The sequence below is a fragment of the Pan paniscus genome, chromosome 18 (genome assembly GCF_029289425.2).
Source record: "Pan paniscus chromosome 18, NHGRI_mPanPan1-v2.0_pri, whole genome shotgun sequence".
Taxonomy (NCBI): Eukaryota; Metazoa; Chordata; class Mammalia; order Primates; family Hominidae; genus Pan; species Pan paniscus.
This window is the reverse complement of record NC_073267.2, coordinates 99,849,227-99,866,410: the sequence shown is the minus strand read 5'-3', so window position 1 is coordinate 99,866,410 and position 17,184 is coordinate 99,849,227. Positions and strand designations below refer to the sequence as shown.

General features: G+C 59.2%; 1 protein-coding gene across 2 annotated transcripts; it reads left to right on the top strand.

Annotated features, from left to right (window-relative positions):
* Positions 1-43: 43 nt before the first annotated feature.
* DBNDD1 (dysbindin domain containing 1) lies at positions 44-14,421 on the top strand. 2 transcript variants are annotated; one of them, XM_034941158.2, is made up of 4 exons: positions 44-278; positions 10,148-10,294; positions 10,654-10,794; positions 12,801-14,421. In XM_034941158.2, the coding sequence occupies exons 1-4, from the start codon at positions 248-250 to the stop codon at positions 12,956-12,958; spliced, it is 477 nt and encodes a 158-aa protein (XP_034797049.1). In that variant the 5' UTR covers positions 44-247; the 3' UTR covers positions 12,959-14,421. The 2 variants fall into 2 exon arrangements, with proteins under 2 accessions (XP_034797049.1, XP_008964310.1); XM_008966062.5 differs by lacking the exon at positions 44-278 and adding an exon at positions 9,740-9,892.
* The last annotated feature ends 2,763 nt before the right edge of the window (positions 14,422-17,184 follow it).

Below are 17,184 nucleotides of genomic sequence, written 5' to 3'. Positions count from 1 at the left end.
GGGGGCGCGCGCGGGCCGGGGCGGGGCCGCACCTGTCCTGCGGCTGGGGGGGCGCCGGGAGGGGGCCGGGGCCCGGGAGCAGCTGCGCGCCCCGCCCCGCGGGCTCCTCCCTGCCGCCGCGGCCCCCCGGTTGCTGCCCCGATGCGCTGCGCCCGGAGCCGGGGCCGAGTCGCTGCCGCAGCTGTTGGGGCGCCCGGGCCAGGCGACGCCGCCGTCGCCCGTGCCCCTCCCAGACCGCACCGGCCGCATGGAGCCCCCGGAGGGCGCCGGCACCGGAGGTGAGTTCAGCCCCAGCCCCCGAGACCCCCGAGCAGCGCTTCCCCGCAGCGAGCCGCAGCCCCTCCCCCCAGGGCTCACCCTTCGCCGCTCCCGGGAGTCGCGAAGACCCCTTTGGCAGCTCGGGGGCGTCCGGCGGGCCAGGGGCACCTCCCGGGCGCGGTCCCCGCGCGGGGCTGGGGGCACACAGACCGAGTCTCCGCCCCCTTGTTCTCTGCGCTCCCGGCCCGGGAAGCCGTGCCCGGCACGCTCCTTGGTGGGTGGCCCGGAGTTTCGTCCTGAGCCCCCTCCCAGCCAAGCCAGCCGGTGACCCGGGGAGCGGGGGAGGGGGGTTCCGGGGCTGGAGTTTGGGGTCCCTGTCGGTGGGGCGTGAGGGCGACGCTGGCCGCTTGCAAGCGCGTCCGCTTTGTTCGCCCAGCCGCGAGTCCCGGGGGGCGAGGGCCGTAGACCGCGGGCAGGGATCCTGCCAGGGGCGAGGGGCTGAGAGGGGTCTTGGGGATGTGGGGCATGCACGGGCGCGGCCTGCCGGGGGCTCCAGAGCTGGTCCGGGAGCGGCCCAGGCGCACGCTCATCGGGGAGGGTAGGTGCGCGTGGAGCGCTCCCTGCCCTGATGGTGGAGGCCCTACTGCAGGACCCTGGAGTCGGTAACGGGAAGAAAGCTCTCAGAACCTCCCCCCTTCCCGATCAGAGCCTTTTCCAAAAGGGCTTTCGGGGTTCCATTTGCCTAGGTAGGAACTTGGATGCAAACTGCAGACTCCTCCACCACCTCCTGGTTTCCTAGAGCTCCCATTCCAGGGAACCAGCAGGTGCCTGAGGGCACAGGCAGGCCAGCCTGCCGCTCTGGAACTACATGGGAACCTCTCAGTCCCCCAGCCGCACACAGTGGCATCCTCTGGAGCCCGAAGGGCTGTCCCCGGGAGGAGCAGGTCCACCCACCCTGTGTATCTGCAGTCCAAGGTATAGGGACAAATGCCCCAGGGCTGGTGGGTTTGGGTTTTGATTTGTCATTTGTGGGAGGGACCAGAGCTCTTTCTTAACACCGATAGTCCCAGGCCCCTGGGTATTCCCAGTAGCAGCTTTGTGGACATAGGAAGCCTGGAGGTTGGGAGTGAGGGCTTGGGGGTCTCCGAGCTGTTTCCAGCTGTGAACTGTGGGCAGTCAGGCCCCTGTGAGCCTCAATTTCCATGTCTGTCAGTGGAGACAGCTCTGCTTCCCCTGCAGGGCTGTGGGAGCCCAAGGCATTTGGGAGTGGAGGTTAATCTCTTTTCCCTCCTCCTTTGGGAAAAAAGAAGGACTTCCCAGCAGCTTAAAAGGCAGAGAAAGCAGGTTCAGTTTCTGAGCCCATCACTCACTGGCTGGGGGCTTCAGACACCTGACTCAATCAGTGCACAGGTTTTACCTACAGGTCGCAGCTCTGTGCAGTACCCTGCCTGGGGTGGGGAGTTAGTGGGAAGACAGGGCCCTGTCCTCTGAGGGCTCACGCTCTTGACACCAACTCCTGTTTCCTTGTCTGCAAAGTGGCCAGTGATGCCTACTTTGTGGAACCTCATGAGATCACACATTGGTGACTCTGTCATTACTTATCACTTACTTTTGAAAACCTTACAAAAGTAGAGAGAACGGCGGGACAAAGGCCCATGTGTGACATCCCAGCCCCCAGGCCCACAGCCTCCTCTCCAGACTACCACCAACCTCCCTTCATTAGTGGTTTGAACCAAATCTAGACATATTATTTCACTGATAAATAATTCAGAAATATCTGTAAAATATGATTTTTTTTTTTTTTTTTTTGAGACGGAGTCTCGCTCTGTTGCCCAGGCCGGAGTGCAGTGGCACGATCTCAGCTCACTGCAACCTCCACCTCCCGGGTTCACACCATTCTCCTGCCTCAGCCTCCCCAGTGGCTGGGACTACAGGCGCCCGCTACCACGCCCGGCTAATTTTTTGTATTTTTAGTAGAGACGGGGTTTCACTGTGTTAGCCAGGATGGTCTCGATCTCCTGACCTCGTGACCCACTCGCCTCTGCCTCCCAGAGTGCTGGGATTACAGGCGTCAGCCACCATGCCCGGCAAAATTGGATTTTTATAAAGCATTATTAAAACACTATTTTTGCACCTAAAGGAATTAATGATTTCTTAATATGAAATGTACAGAACACGGAGGTGCACGTGTGCACAGGAATGTGACGTGTGCCCTCTCTGAGGGCCCCACCTGGAAGCCAGGGCTGTAACCCACCCCAACTCAGTCTGCCCGAGGGTCCACAGGGACAGAGGGATCCTCAGGAGGCTGAGAGTCTAGACACGGCCACTCCAGCATCCCTGAAAAACTTTGGGCGTCCAAATCCAGAGAGGAAGGTGCTGGGGGATGGGGGGCAGGTGGCCCCTGCCTCTGCGACCATCTCTCCTTCCAGCCATTTGGTTTTATGATATTCATTCATTCACTTCATTAGCTCATCCGTCCATACAGTGGTGTGTGCCAAGTGCCTCCTCGATGCTCTGGGCAGGGCCCTGGGCACACAACAGGGAACAGGATTTGGGCCAAGTTTCCCAGTCGAGAATGTGCTGGAAAATAGGTCAGCAGCAGAGCACAGGGCATCAGCAATCAGCCCTCAGGGAAGCCTGGGGGGCCGGGCTGAGGCACCCCAACTCCTGGCTCCCTCACTGAGGTGCTCCTTCAGTGTCCACTCATCAGCCAGGGCACCAGCAGCCCCTGCAGGGGAGTTGGGTCCCGCTTGATAGGAGCTGTGCTGGGGTAAGGACCAGAACATTGCTGTGTCCCCACACTCTGGGGTCCTTCCTGGGACATCAGAAACACCTGCTTGCCTCTGCCCTGGCCCTGGAGACCTTGGGGGCTGCCAGCACCCGCCCCCATGCCTGCCTGGCATTGAGCCTCTGGTTCCCACCCTGGGAAAAGCAGCAGGTCTCGCCCGTGAGGAATTTTCTTCTTCCTACAAGCTTGTTGAGAGGGTGTCAGACAGGCCTGGGTGATTCCTAGCACAGTCCCTCACTAACCGTGGGCTAGTTGATTCACCCCATTTGTTTACTGCGCACCTACTGTGTGCTAGGTCCCAGGAATGCAGCCATGAGCTAGATACAAGCTGCTTAGAGCTGATGCTTCTCGCTCTACCCAGTCCCAGCCTGCTCTGGGGCTGTGCCTGGGGGTCTGGCGTGTGGCCGACTCACAGTGTATGTGAGTCTCTGTCATTTCCTCCCGGCTTTGCCTATCAACTCCAGCCAAGATCAACCTTTGTTTCCATTGAGGATTGTTTTTAAATTGAGATATGATTCACATATAAAGTTCACCCTTTTAAAGTGTACAACTCACTGTTTCAGTATATTCACAAAATTGTGCAGTGTGCAGTCACTACCACTATCTAATTTTATAATATCTTCATTACCCCCCCAGAAAGAAACCCATACCCGTTCTCCCCTTCTCCAGTGCCCACCCCCCAGCCTCTGACGATCACTGATGGAAGGTCTACCCACTTGCCTATTCTGGACATTTCCTAGGAACGGCGTCACACAGCATTTGTCCTTTTGGGCCTGGCTTCCTTCACTCGAATGAGGTGATCAGGCTCATGCACGTGATATCTGGTGTCAGTGCCGCCGTCCTTCTTGGGTTGAATCTCACTCCATGGTAGGCACAGACCACATTTTGTTTATCCATTGATCCACTGAGGACATTGGATTATTTCCACTTTTGGCTACTGTGAATCACGCTATGAACATGCATGTACAGCTGACTCTTGAACAACATTAAGTGTTAGGGGTGCCCACCTCCCTCAAAGTCAGAAATCCACATAGAACTTCTGACTCCCCAAAAACTTAACTGCTAATAGCCTACTGTTAACCAGAACTTTACGGATATGGTCAACGAACACATATCTGTATGCTGCATGTATTACACAGTAGGCTCAATCATTTGAGGACCACGAACATGCCTTATAGCAGCTGCACGCTCTTCATGCCAAGATCCGTCTTGCCCCTCCTGGGGGCTCAGGTCTTGTCCCTGGTATCACATTCTTCTGGCCAAAAAATTAGTGTCCTGATGGCAGAAGCTGCATCTTCCAAATTTTCCTTCCCCAAAGCCCCAACACAGGCCACGGCACCAGAGTTTACAGAATAAAGACCAGGCCAAAGGGAGATGGGGAAGGACCAGACTAGACACCTGGTGGCTTCAAATGCTTACAGGACTGGATCTCATCAACGCTGACACCATCAGCTACAGATGTGTTGCTGTCTCAAGAATGTGGAAGTAAGAAAAGATGCTTTTTTTTTTTTTTTTTGAGACAGAGTCTCGTTCTGTCGCCCAGGCTGGAGTGCAGTGGCATGATCTCTGCTCACTGCAAACTCCACCTCCTAGGTTCAAGCGAGTCCCCTGCCTCAGCCTCCTGAGTAGCTGGGACTACAGGCACGTACCACCACACCGGCTAATTTTTGTATTTTTAGTAGAGATGGGGTTTCGCCATGTTGGCCCAGACTGGTCTCGAACTCCTGGCCTCAAGTGATCCGCCCGCCTTGGCCTCCCAAAGTGCTGGGATTACAGGTGTGAGCCAGCGCGCCCAGCCAAAAAGATACTTCTTAAGAGTCAACTATGATATTCATTCCACACAGGGCTGCTGTGAAGCTTCCACAGGGCTAGAGCTTTGTCCCAGAAGCTGTCTGTAGCCCCTTGGGACCCCAGGATCTATAATGAGGACTGCTGGCATTCCCATGCCCCCTCTCCAGTGCAAGATGGGGAAGGGGATTGCTGTTTGGCTGAGGTCCTGCTTGGGACCCCCATCTCAGCACAAGCAGAGGGTGCCTGCAGACTTACCTCCCTCTGGACTGTGCCCTTGCTGGCCTCATCGTAAAAATGCAGGTATTGGCCGGGCACGGTGGCTCACACCTGTAATCTCAGCACTTTGGGAGGCCAAGGCAGGCGGATCATGAGGTCAGGAGTTCAAGACCAGCCTGGCCAACAGGGTGAAACCCCATCTCTACTAAAGATACAAAAATTAGCCAGGCATGGTGGTGCACGCCTGTAATCCCAGCTACTCGGGAGGCTGAGGCAAGAGGATCACTTGAACCCGGGAGGCGGAGTTTGCAGTGAGCAAAGATCGCGCCATTGCCCTCCAGCCTGGTGACAGAGCGAGACTCCATCTCAAAAATAATAATAATAATAATAATAATAATTTAAAAATTCAGGTAGACGCTGTCCCACTCCATTCAAAACCCTTCAACGGCTTCTCTCAGCTTACTCAGTATAGAAACCAAAGTCCTGACGATCTCCACACGACCTGCACACACCCCCCCTGCCCTGCCTCAAAGCCCCCAGCTGTCCTCAAATGCACTCTGCTCAGGCCTTTATGCACGTCCCCCCCCCCACCCAGTATCACATGGCTCCCTCCCACCTCCAGGCTCCTCCTCCAAGTTTGGGAGAGCACCCTCCCCAGATCCCCCCTAAAATGGGAGCACAGCCCCGCACTGCTCACTGGCACTGACCGCCCCTCAGAAGGGCAGGAATCATCTATTTTGTCTATGCCATGTCCCCAGAACAGAGGGTGATTCGGAAGTCTTGGTTGGGTGAATGAATGAATCAGAGCCTTCGTCTAGATGAGGGGCCCCGCCCAGTGAGAGGGGGACTACAAGGGGAGACGCCACCTCTGTCCCACCTTCCTTCAGAGACCCACGTCCCCCCAGGTCAGGACCCAGGGAACCTAAGCCAGCAAGTGGGGACTTCCTGCTCCCTCTGCTGGGCCCTGAACCGGGATCCCTGGTTCCCATCTCCACGCCATGATCAGGAACAGGCTGATAGGTGATGGCTGAGAGCTCCAGCTGCGTCCGTGGCCAGCCCTGTGCTGCATGCTGGGGACAGACGCTGAGCTGCTCTGTGCCTCAGCTTCCTCCTCTCAAGTACAAAGCTCAGAGTCTTCCCCATGTAGCTGGGAGTTAGGGTGAGGTGAGAATGGAGTTAGTCAATAAACCCAGAATGCTGGGACTGTACTAGAAAACCATAAGCCACTGTCTTTTTTTTTTTTTTTTTTTTTTTTTTAAGGCAGGGTTTCGCTCTGTTGCTCAAGCTGGATGGCACGATCACAGCTCACTGCATTCTTGACTTCCTGGGTTTCAGGCGGACCTCCTGCCTCAGCTTCCCGAGTAGCTGCCACACAGGTGTGCACCACCACACCCAGCTGTCATTATTAACACAGAACCACCTGCCCCACCTGCCTCTGAGGGTGCTGTCCCCAGAGATTCTCTGCAGAACTACTCTGGCCCCAGGTTTCCTTGATATCAGGGGGCTGCCAGAGAGGAGGGGGTGGGAGGCCACGGTGGATGATCGCTTGAACCCAGGAGTTCGAGACCAGCCTGGGCAACATGGCAAGACCCTGTCTCTACCAAAAAAATTTTAATTAGCCAGGAGTGGTGGTCCCAGCTACTCAGGAGGCTGAAGTGGGAGGATCACTTGAGCCCAAGAGGTTGAGGCTGCAGTGAGCTATGGTTTTCCCACTGCACTCCAGCCTGGGCAACAGTGAGACCTTGTCTCTTGAGAGAGAGAGAGAGGCCAGGTGCGGTGGCTCACGCCTGTAATGCCAGCAATTTGGGAGGCCGAGGCAGACGGATCACCTGAGGTCAGGAGTTTGAGACCAGCCTGACCAACATGGAGAAACCCCATCTCTACTAAAAATACAGAATTAGCTGGGCATGGTGGCTCATGCCTGTAATCCCAGCTACTCGGAAGGCTGAGGCAGGAGAATCGCTTGAACCCAGGAGGCGGAGGTTTTGATGAGCCAAGATCACGCCATCGCACTCCAGCCTGGACAAAAAGAACGAAACTCCATCTCAAAAAAAAAAAAAGAGAGGAGAGGAAGGGGTGCCCCTCAGGACAGAAGGAGGGGCGGGGAGGGACAGAGGTGGAGCTGACAGCTACACCCCAGAGTGCTGCTCTGGGGTAAGGGTGTCCATGGAGTTCATGCCTGGCCTGTAAACCTGGGGAGGTAAGAGCCCCTGTAGCCTTCCTCAGCTGGGGATCCTGAGAGCAGGGCCTCCTGGCCGGTGACGTACATCCCTGCACCTTGGTTCCCCACTCGTACCTGCTCTCAGGGCTCTGGGTCAGCCATGCCAGAGGGACAGCGCCTGCTCTGTCCTGGACCTGGCAGGTCTGAGGCCCCTGCCGCACCCTCGGGGCCGGCTGCAGCACCCTCCTGAGACTCGAGGCTAGGACAGGGCTACGCCCTCTGCAGCCATGGCCACTGCTCTGAGCTGTGTGGAAGCATTTTGGAATTGTGACCACAGCACAGTCCAGCAGGACATGAACACACTGTGGGCAGGGGCCTGGGGCTTCGGGCTACACTGTCTCTCCTTGAGGAAGGGCCCAAGGGCCAGGCTGGGTCTCCTGGAGTCCCCTCTCCTGGGCACCCCCTCAGCGCTATGGACAATGGTCAAGCAGGCTTCTTCCTGCTGGTGTCCGGGAGGTCCTCCTGCTCACAGCCTTAGAACAGAGTCCACATCTCACTCCCTGTCCCCTGTGCCCTCTGGGCGGGCAGGTATCCCTGCTGGGCTTGGGGGTGGGCCAGGACACCAGTAACTTGACCCTTTAGGATGCTCAGAAACCTCATTCCAGATGCCAGTGGAAAGGTGGAAACCAGATTCCGCGAGCCCCGTCCAGCCCGCCCAACCCCCAGGCCTGAACTGGGCCATGCAATGACACAGCACTCGGCTTCTCAGACAGGAGGCGGGTGGGCCACACAGAATGACCACACGGCCGACGGGGCGAGGGGACACTGTCAGGCCACAGGGCTGCCACCAGCCACAGCCTAACACTCGGCTCGCTGCCAGGCCACCTGCCCACAACCACACTGCCCAGCTCTTAAGCCACTGGGGACCTCCCAGCCCTGCACCGGTGCCCCTCACTCAGGAGGCCGGGCACCTGCGGGCCTCAGCTCCCTTGGCTCTGCTGGGGACGGGTGGGGGTGCACTGGGACGGACGCTCCAGGCCCACTGGCAGTATCTAGGCTGCCAGCTAGAGCCACGGGGGAGGACAGGCCCACCCCTCACAGGCAGCTGCTGGCGCTGTGAATCCCAGCTGCAGCCCCCTCAGCAAGAGCCTCATGGCAGCAGCTGCTCCCCTCGGCTTCAAGCACACCCAGCTACGATCAGTGCTCACCACTGGGGGCTGCCAAAAATACCCCATAGGGTCCTCAGGGTGCTGCTGGCAGCAACAGGAAGGCATCTATCCATCCGACAAGCGTGTGCTGGGCACCCACTCAGGTGGGAGGTGCTGGTGTCCCCAGAAGGCCCCTGCCATGCAGGGTCCAGGAAGCAGCTGAGGGAAGGAGGGCCATCTGGAAACAGGTTCCTGCAGGGGCAATGGGTGGGGGGAAGGAAGCCAGCGCTTTGTCTCTTCCCTGAGAGATGGGCCCACAGGGCCTAGGGCCAAAGGGGGGCATGCACCCAGGGACAGGCCTGACTCTGACTAACAGGACTCACTGGCTGCCTGAGGCAAGTGAGGTGGCCGCTAGGACGGTGTGGCCCTGGATGAGAGGGTGAGCAGCTGAGGAGGGGCTGAGGGGATCTGTGGAGGGATGGACATAAGACTCGCCAATGTCCCCGGCTTTGGGTCAGCAGCCAAGGGGCCTCCTGCTCTCATCTGACAAAACAATTGTTAGGTATATAAAAGAAACCGTTGGGCCAGGCACGGTGGCTCATGCCTATAATCCCAGCACTTTGGGAGGCCAAGGCGGGTGGATCACGAGTAAAAATTCAAAAAAAAAAAAAAAATTAGCTGGGCGTGGTGGCGGGCACCTGTAGTCCCAGCTACTAAGGAGGCTGAGGCAGGAGAATCACTTGAACCCGTGAGGTGGAGACCGCAATGAGCCAAGATCGCGCCACTGCACTCCAGCCTGGTGACAGAGCGAGACTCTGTCTCAAAAAAAAAAAAAAAAAAAAAAAAGGTAGTTAACGTTTGTGACAAAAAATGAGGCCAGGCTCGGTGGCTCACACCTTGTAATCCTAGCACTTTGGGAGGCTGAGGCGGGCGGATCACCTGAGGTCAGGAGTTCAGCCTGGCCAACATGGTGAAACCCCGTCTCTACTAAAAATACAAAAATTAGCCGGGCGTGGTGGTGCATGCCTGTAATCCCATCTACTCAGGGGGATGAGGCAGGAGAATCGCTCAAACCCAAGGGGCAGAGGTTGCAGTGAGCCGAGATTGCACCACTGCACTCCAGCCTGGGTGACAGAGCGAGACTCCATCTAAAAAAAATAAATAAACATGGGAGAAACCTGGAAGAATATTTGCTCAACTGTGAGGCATGGTTGGTGGCTAAGGGATCACAGAATGGCAGGCCTGCCTATTCCTCCTGGTTTGTAACTTTCATTTAATGAGAATGTATTATTCTGAACTCAAATACGACATCAGTTTTTAATAGGAAAAGTCAGTCCACAGTGGAGAGGGGCTGTTCTGGTTTGAAGGGGACCAAGAGGCTGGGCATGCAAATCCACGGGCGATCCTTCAGGGGACCCTGGGCCGAGCTAGAAATCAGAGGCCAGGACGGCACTGGAATGCAGCCACGCGGGCCCTGATGGGACTTCCACGCCTGCATGGTCGGCTTTCATGGGTGCTTGAGTACCAAAGGTGATCTGGATCTCAGATTCCTTGTTCACTAGGGGAGGCCAGGGCCCAAGGGGAAGGAGCAGCCTCCTTGAAGCCCCTCAACCCCTTGTCTGGGGTCCAGGCATGAGGCCACAAGCCCAGCCATCCCATCACCTGCTGGTCACTGCCCAGAGTTTCAAAGGACTGGATGTGCCAAGTCCTCACACCCAGCCCCGCGTCCTGGGGGGATGTGGGAGCCCTGTGGATCTCAAGGTGACACCGTGTCTTTGGATGCAGAGATCGTTAAGGAGGCTGAGGTGCCGCAGGCTGCGCTGGGCGTCCCAGCCCAGGGGACAGGGGACAATGGCCACACGCCTGTGGAGGAGGAGGTCGGGGGCATCCCAGTACCAGCACCGGGGCTCCTGCAGGTCACGGAGAGGAGGCGTAAGTACTGCTCCCTGCCCAGCACACGCTATGGGGACCCCGTGAGCTCCCCCAAGAGACAAGGCAGCAGGGTCCACCTCCTGTCCAAACACTCCCTGGGGGGTCTAGGTCCGGCGCTGTGTGCTAGGCTCTTGCAGCTCTGGTTCTCTGGGCCTCAGCTGCACCATCTGTCAAGTGAAAGCCTTCTAGTCATGAGTATACGCAACACTCATCAGATCCTGCCGGTGTGGGCTTTGCAGGAAGCTGTGGTTCACCCACAGCCTTGCGGGAGGACACCACGCACTCTCTCCCAGACCCCCGGGGCTCTGAGCAGCCTTGTGGGAGGGCCTGAGGGCTGACTGTACCCCCTCTGCCCTCAGAGCCTCTGAGCAGCGTCTCCTCCCTGGAGGTCCACTTCGACCTCCTGGACCTCACTGAGCTCACCGACATGTCGGACCAGGAGCTGGCCGAGGTCTTTGCTGACTCGGACGACGAGAACCTCAACACCGAGTCCCCAGCAGGTGAGGCCGGCATCAGGGCTGGGCTGGGAGGTGTGTGTGGTGGTCTGAGGCCCCTTGGGAAGTCCTGGCAGGTGTGCATGGTGGGCTGAGGCCCCTTGGGACGTCCTGGGAGGTGTGTGTGGTGGGCTGAGGCCCCTTGGGACGTCCTGGGAGGTGTGCGTGGTGGGCTGAGGCCCCTTGGGAAGTCCTGGGAGGTGTGCGTGGTGGGCTGAGGCCCCTTGGGACGTCCTGGGAGGTGTGCGTGGTGGGCTGAGGCCCCTTGGGACGTCCTGGGAGGTGTGCGTGGTGGGCTGAGGCCCCTTGGGACGTCCTGGCAGGTGTGCGTGGTGGGCTGAGGCCCCTTGGGACGTCCTGGGAGGTGTGCGTGGTGGGCTGAGGCCCCTTGGGACGTCCTGGCAGGTGTGCGTGGTGGGCTGAGGCCCCTTGGGACGTCCTGGGAGGTGTGCGTGGTGGGCTGAGGCCCCTTGGGACGTCCTGGCAGGTGTGCGTGGTGGGCTGAGGCCCCTTGGGAAGTCCTGAGAGGTGTGTGTGGTGGGCTGAGGCCCCTTGGGAAGTCCTGAGAGGTGTGCGTGGTGGGCTGAGGCCCCTTGGGAGGTCCTGAGAGGTGTGCGTGGTGGGCTGAGGCCCCTTGGGAGGTCCTGAGAGGTGTGCGTGGTGGGCTGAGGCCCCTTGGGAAGTCCTGGGGTGGCTCACGTGTGTTTTAGCAAGAATCCCTCAGCACTTCATTTCACCACGCTGCTATCTGCCCAACTTGAAGCAACTTCCCCGTCACAGCTGCTTAAAACTTTACTTTTCAAGTGAGCAACAGACGGCTAAAGCCACTGTCCCCTCAAAAGCAGAATTTAATGAATGTGAATTTTCATCATAAATTGGGCCAAGAACGAAAGGTGGGGGTGATCACCAGCCCGGGCCCCTCCTCAGCTCACTTAACTTCCTCTGATTCCCACGGGAGCGTTGCCATTGGCCTGAAGGCAGCTCCAGTGTCCTCACACTGCCGAGCAGGGCCCCCAGCACGGCCACTGTCATGTCTCCTAAGCCGTGACAAGAGCACAGGACTCATGAGGATGCGACAGCGCGTCCTCAGTCTCTGACAGTGACCAGTGAAGGACACTGACGTGACCTGTGTGAACTTCAGTAACTGTGAGAGCATCAGGGCCGAGCCTTCTCCGCATGGGACAGTTTGGCCCGGCCTCTGCTTCCCAACCCCCCAGGCCACTCAGGACCTCATTAAAAGGACCAGCCCCACTGTGAATCCTGCCAGCGGCCAGCTGCTCCCATGGTTCCTGGAGTTGTCAGGAAGGGGTGTCGGCCTGTGTGTCCCAGGCTGCTGCAGCCCCAGGTGTCTGGGAGGGAATGGGGCCTGGTGAGTCAGCCCCCAGCTCACCTCCAGGACAAGGCCATTGCCTGACCCTGGCCAGTTCCCACCAGCTCCATGTTGGCGGCAACCCTTCCCACCCAGCCCATGAGCCCAGGCATGGCTGTTGTGGCTGGGGAGGTGGAGTGAGGGGCTCAGACTACAGCCCGCCCGAATCCCCAGCCCCACAGAGCCTGCACCGGGGACACACAAGGCCCATGATGGGGCAGAGGCTCCAAGAGGCCGGGGACACACAAGGCCCATGATGGGGCAGAGGCTCCAAGAGGCCTGCAGGGCTCACGGAGGGTGGTTGGCTGAGCCGGGACACCTGCGGGGGGAACAGTTTAGGGAGGCCTCACCAGGGTCACTTAATGACCAAACAGGAGAGGCTCAGCCTAGACCGTACAGTGACTCCGGGGAGCACCAGAAAAGACCCTGCCCAGGCCCCACGCAGACCACAACATCCACCTCTCTGGTGGGGCCAGTGTGTGGTGGGGGCCTCCTGTTAGAGGTAGATGTGTGCATGCCTGGCGCAGGGGGCTGGTGCAGAGCATTGGCAGGAGTGGCGCAGGCGGCCGGCGGCACCTGGAGCTCCGCAGCATCCACCCAGGCCTCTCAGCCACGCTGAGTTCCCCTTCCCGCACGCCCCTAGGTCTGCACCCGCTGCCCCGGGCCGGCTGCCTGCGCTCCCCTTCCTGGACGAGGACAAGGGCTGAGCAGAGCCGCGAGAAGCAGCCCCCAGGCGACCCCGAGCGGCAGGCCGCAGTCCTGGACACGTTTCTCACTGTGGAGAGGCCCCAGGAGGACTAGACCATCTCCACCTGCCCCAGCTCCTGCAGGGATGGGGTCCGAACACGATGGCAGATCTGGGCAGTCCTGACCCAGCAGACACACTTCACCCGCCCACGAGGCTCCAGCAGTCACCTCCTGACACACGCCCTGGGGGCGGCTCTCTGCCAGCCCCGAGACCGGCCTCGTCTGCTGGGCACGGGTCTTCGCCTCACTTGGAGACCAGCCGGCTTTCCTGGGGGACACACGGGGCCCCCGGATGCCTCTGGGAGCCCCAGCACAAGCACAGCCCAGTGGCCTTACGTCCAGCTCGTTCCTGGGCCCCGAGTCAGGAAGAGAGCGTCACGGAGTCACTGCCAGGAACGTGCTGAGGAGTGGAGTGGCCCACGGCGGCCTTGGGGTGAAGGGGACCCAGGCCTGTGACAGCCACTCCAGGAACTCCTGGGGGTGCTCCAACCTCCGCGTTTTCCTGTGCTACCAAGCTCAGAAGCCACAGGCGGGTTTGGTCGTGGCTAATGGGACAATGTGCTGTCCAGCAAAGCACACATGGAGAAGCGGCCCCAAAATTCCCACCTTGATTTCCATCCTGCCCCTTCTTCTACTCCACGGAGGCGCTGTCTCACTAGGGTCCCCTCCCCAAGGCTCAGCTCTAAGACCTGCACCTGCTTCTCTTGGCCCCTGCGTAACAGACAAGTCCATTCCCTCCTTAGCTCAGAACACCAAATATCACCAGACTGCCTCAGAGACTTGATGACACCTCCCGGAATGCTCTCGGGGTGGGGTTCACCTCTCCTTGTCCTGCACCCACTACGAGGCCACATTCTCGTTTCTGCTCACATCCCATTGCCCGGCTACAAGGCCTGCCCACGGCCCTTAAACTTGCTGGGCAGGTTTGGGGCCCATGGGACCCCGTGGGTCTCTGTCCAGGAGCAGCAGAGGAGGCTGACAGGCCCTGCTCCCTCTGCTCTGGGGGTGTCTGGGAGCCCCAGCTCACGCCCTCCCAATGCTTATATGCTGAAGCTCACAGAATGGGCTTCTTGCCTAACAGCAAGTCAAAGAATTAGTTTAATATCAAAGTGTAAGCTTACTTTCCATCCCCAAGCCAACCTGCCCCCTGCCCCATTTCCCATGAGCACACTTCTGGGGAAGGAAAACAGGCTCCTGGCCTTCACTGTCAGCAGAGCTTTGGAGATGCCCCAGGCATGCCCTGAGCTCCTTCTGTGTACCTGCTCCCACTTCTGAGCCACCCGCTGCCCCTCCGCACTGCTGGCAAACCCAGTTCCTGCCTCAGCCAGGTCTCCTTCCCTGGTTTCCAGGCACACAGAGCCCAGCAGCTTTCTCTTTCAGTCCCATAAGGGCAGCCTTGTGTCCCTGGCCACACTTCCACCCGCCAGGGTCTTCCTCCCCATCTTCCATCCTTCCTGCTGAGCTTCCACAGAGCTCGTTTGCAAACAGTGGGATTAAAGCATCACTGCGCATTCGAAGGCCTGGCCACAGTCTCTTCCTTTCCAACGGCAGAGTGAACGAGGTGCCTGCTGAGGGGTTGTGAGCTGAGCTGCCCTGGGCTCCATGCCCAGACCATTCTCCAGCTGCAGCAGCCTGAGGGCTCTGCTGTGCTCACTTGGGTCACATGTGGGGGATGAGTGACCTGGATTTCCAGTCCCAAAGTCACACAACAGAAGGAATCATTAAGGAAGTGAAAGTCCCGCCCCACGTGCACGTAAAGGTAGCCCAGGCTGGGGGAGGGAGTCACAGAAGTCCCACCCCACATTGCACGTAAAGGTGGCCTGGGCCAGGAGAGGAGTCACAGAAGTCCCACCCCACGTGCACGTAAAGGTGGCCCGGGCCAGGAGAGGAGTCACAGAAGTCCCACCCCACGTGCACGTAAAGGTAGCCCAGGCCGGGGGAGGGAGTCACAGAAGTCCCACCCCACGTGCACATAAAGGTGGCCCGGGCCAGGGGAGGGAGTCACAGAAGTCCCACCCCACGTGCACATAAAGGTGGTCCAGGCCGGGGGAGGGAGTCACAGAAGTCCCACCCCACGTGCACGTAAAGGTGGCCCGGGCCAGGGGAGGGAGTCACAGAAGTCCCACCCCACGTGCACGTAAAGGTGGCCCGGGCCGGGGGAGGGAGTCACAGAAGTCCCACCCCACGTGCACGTAAAGGTGGCCCGGGCCGGGGGAGGGAGTCACAGAAGTCCCACCCCACGTGCACGTAAAGGTGGCCCGGGCCGGGGGAGGGAGTCACAGAAGTCCCACCCCACGTGCACGTAAAGGTGGCCCGGGCCAGGGGAGGGAGTCACAGAATCCCGCCCCACATGCTGGTAAAGGTGGCCCGGGCCAGGGGAGGGATTCACTCCCCAGCAACGGAGTCGCTCTCAACACACTCCTGTCCCAGAGGCCATTGGCACTGGTCCTGGGGAGGTACCAGATGAAGCCAAAACTCCTGCCCACTGTCATTACTCATGAAATGAGGTGGCCATGGAGCCTGACCAGGGCTGATGTGCCTTCTGCCAGGCCCATGGGTCTCTGTGTGTTTCCGTGCTGGGCTCTGAGGGGAGAAGCCTGGACCTCCCCTACATGAAAATTCTCAGCAAGGTGTCCTATGACCATGGACCCAGAAAAGGCCTCAGTCAGTGATGTATCTTCTGGGAAGGGTGCACAGCTACCGGCAGGTACACGCATTCCACCCCATTCCACCTTCCCTTCTGGCAGAGGGAGGGAGGCAGGCAGGCTGAGAAATACAGGGGCTGAAGGCTCGTGTCCCTGCAGGGTGCACAGACCACTACAGCACAGACAGCAGTGCCCACAGGTGTCACTCTGCTGGGCCGATGGTGCTTCTCAGCAAAGGTGCAGCTGAGCCACCATCGACAGGCTGATGAGGCAAACTGCAGGTCATGCTCAGGACAGCTGGGAAAAGACCATGGAAAATGGTGTGTCTGATTCAGGGGGTGAGATGGCTCCAGAGTTACATAAGGACCAGCTTGTAAAGGATACGTGCGGGAAGGCTGGGGGAAAGGCGCCTGACAGCCCTGAAAAGGTGAGGGTGAAGGCAGGCGCCGAGAACACAGGTCTGGAGGGAACAGCCCAGTGGGGGAGGCACAAGGATCCCACGCCCAGATCATCATGAAGGACCCCAGGCACGTGCAGCCGGCTGGGAGGTGACAAGAGGGACACCCAGGCTCTCCCGGGGTGTTGGAGGGAACCACGGTGGAGCGAGGGCCATGACCTTCCACAGCCCGTGACCACCCCGCATCCCGGAGGCCACCGATGCTGCCACATCACAGGGCCTGCTGGGGTTGAGGAAGCACCCCCACCTCCATCTGAGGGACCTAAGACCAGGCCCCAACCGGACCCCAAGGGGCTCAGCTATTCTGGGTCTGGTGGAGGCCATGATGAAGGTTGAGTGCTGGAGAGTTTTTGAGTCCAATGATATGCATTTTATAGACAGCAAAAGTTGAATGTGTTCACCCCCAGTTGGAAATTATATTTTTGAGGCTCCGAGGCCAACATAACAAGCGATTTATAAAATATACTACAAAGCCCCAGTGTCTGATCTGGCCTAGGTCGAGAGAGAGGCTGAGAACAAACAGTGCCCGGGGCAGCAAGCAGGGCCTCCTCCTCCCGCTGTTCACCCAGGACATCTGCAAACGGGCATCTTCCCAGGTCCCATCCCAGCTGACCCACAAGCAGGGCCTCCCCCTCCGGCCGCTCACCCAGGACATCTGCAAACGGGCATCTTCCCAGGTCCCATCCCAGCTGACCCACAAGCAGGGCCTCCCCCTCCGGCCGCTCACCCAGGACATCTGCAAACGGGCATCTTCCCAGGTCCCATCCCAGCTGACCCACAAGCAGGGCCTCCCCCTCCGGCCGCTCACCCAGGACATCTGCAAACGGGCATCTTCCCAGGTCCCATCCCAGCTGACCCACAAGCAGGGCCTCCCCCTCCGGCCGCTCACCCAGGACATCTGCAAACGGGCATCTTCCCAGGTCCCATCCCAGCTGACCCACAAGCAGGGCCTCCCCCTCCGGCCGCTCACCCAGGACATCTGCAAACGGGCATCTTCCCAGGTCCCATCCCAGCTGACCCACAAGCAGGGCCTCCCCCTCCGGCCGCTCACCCAGGACATCTGCAAACGGGCGTCTTCCCCAGGTCCCATCCCAGGTGACCTAGACACGCATCCACCCACCCCAAGGCAGTCGTTGAGGCTGACACTGCCCTGCTGTTGCTGACCCCAGCGAGTCCTG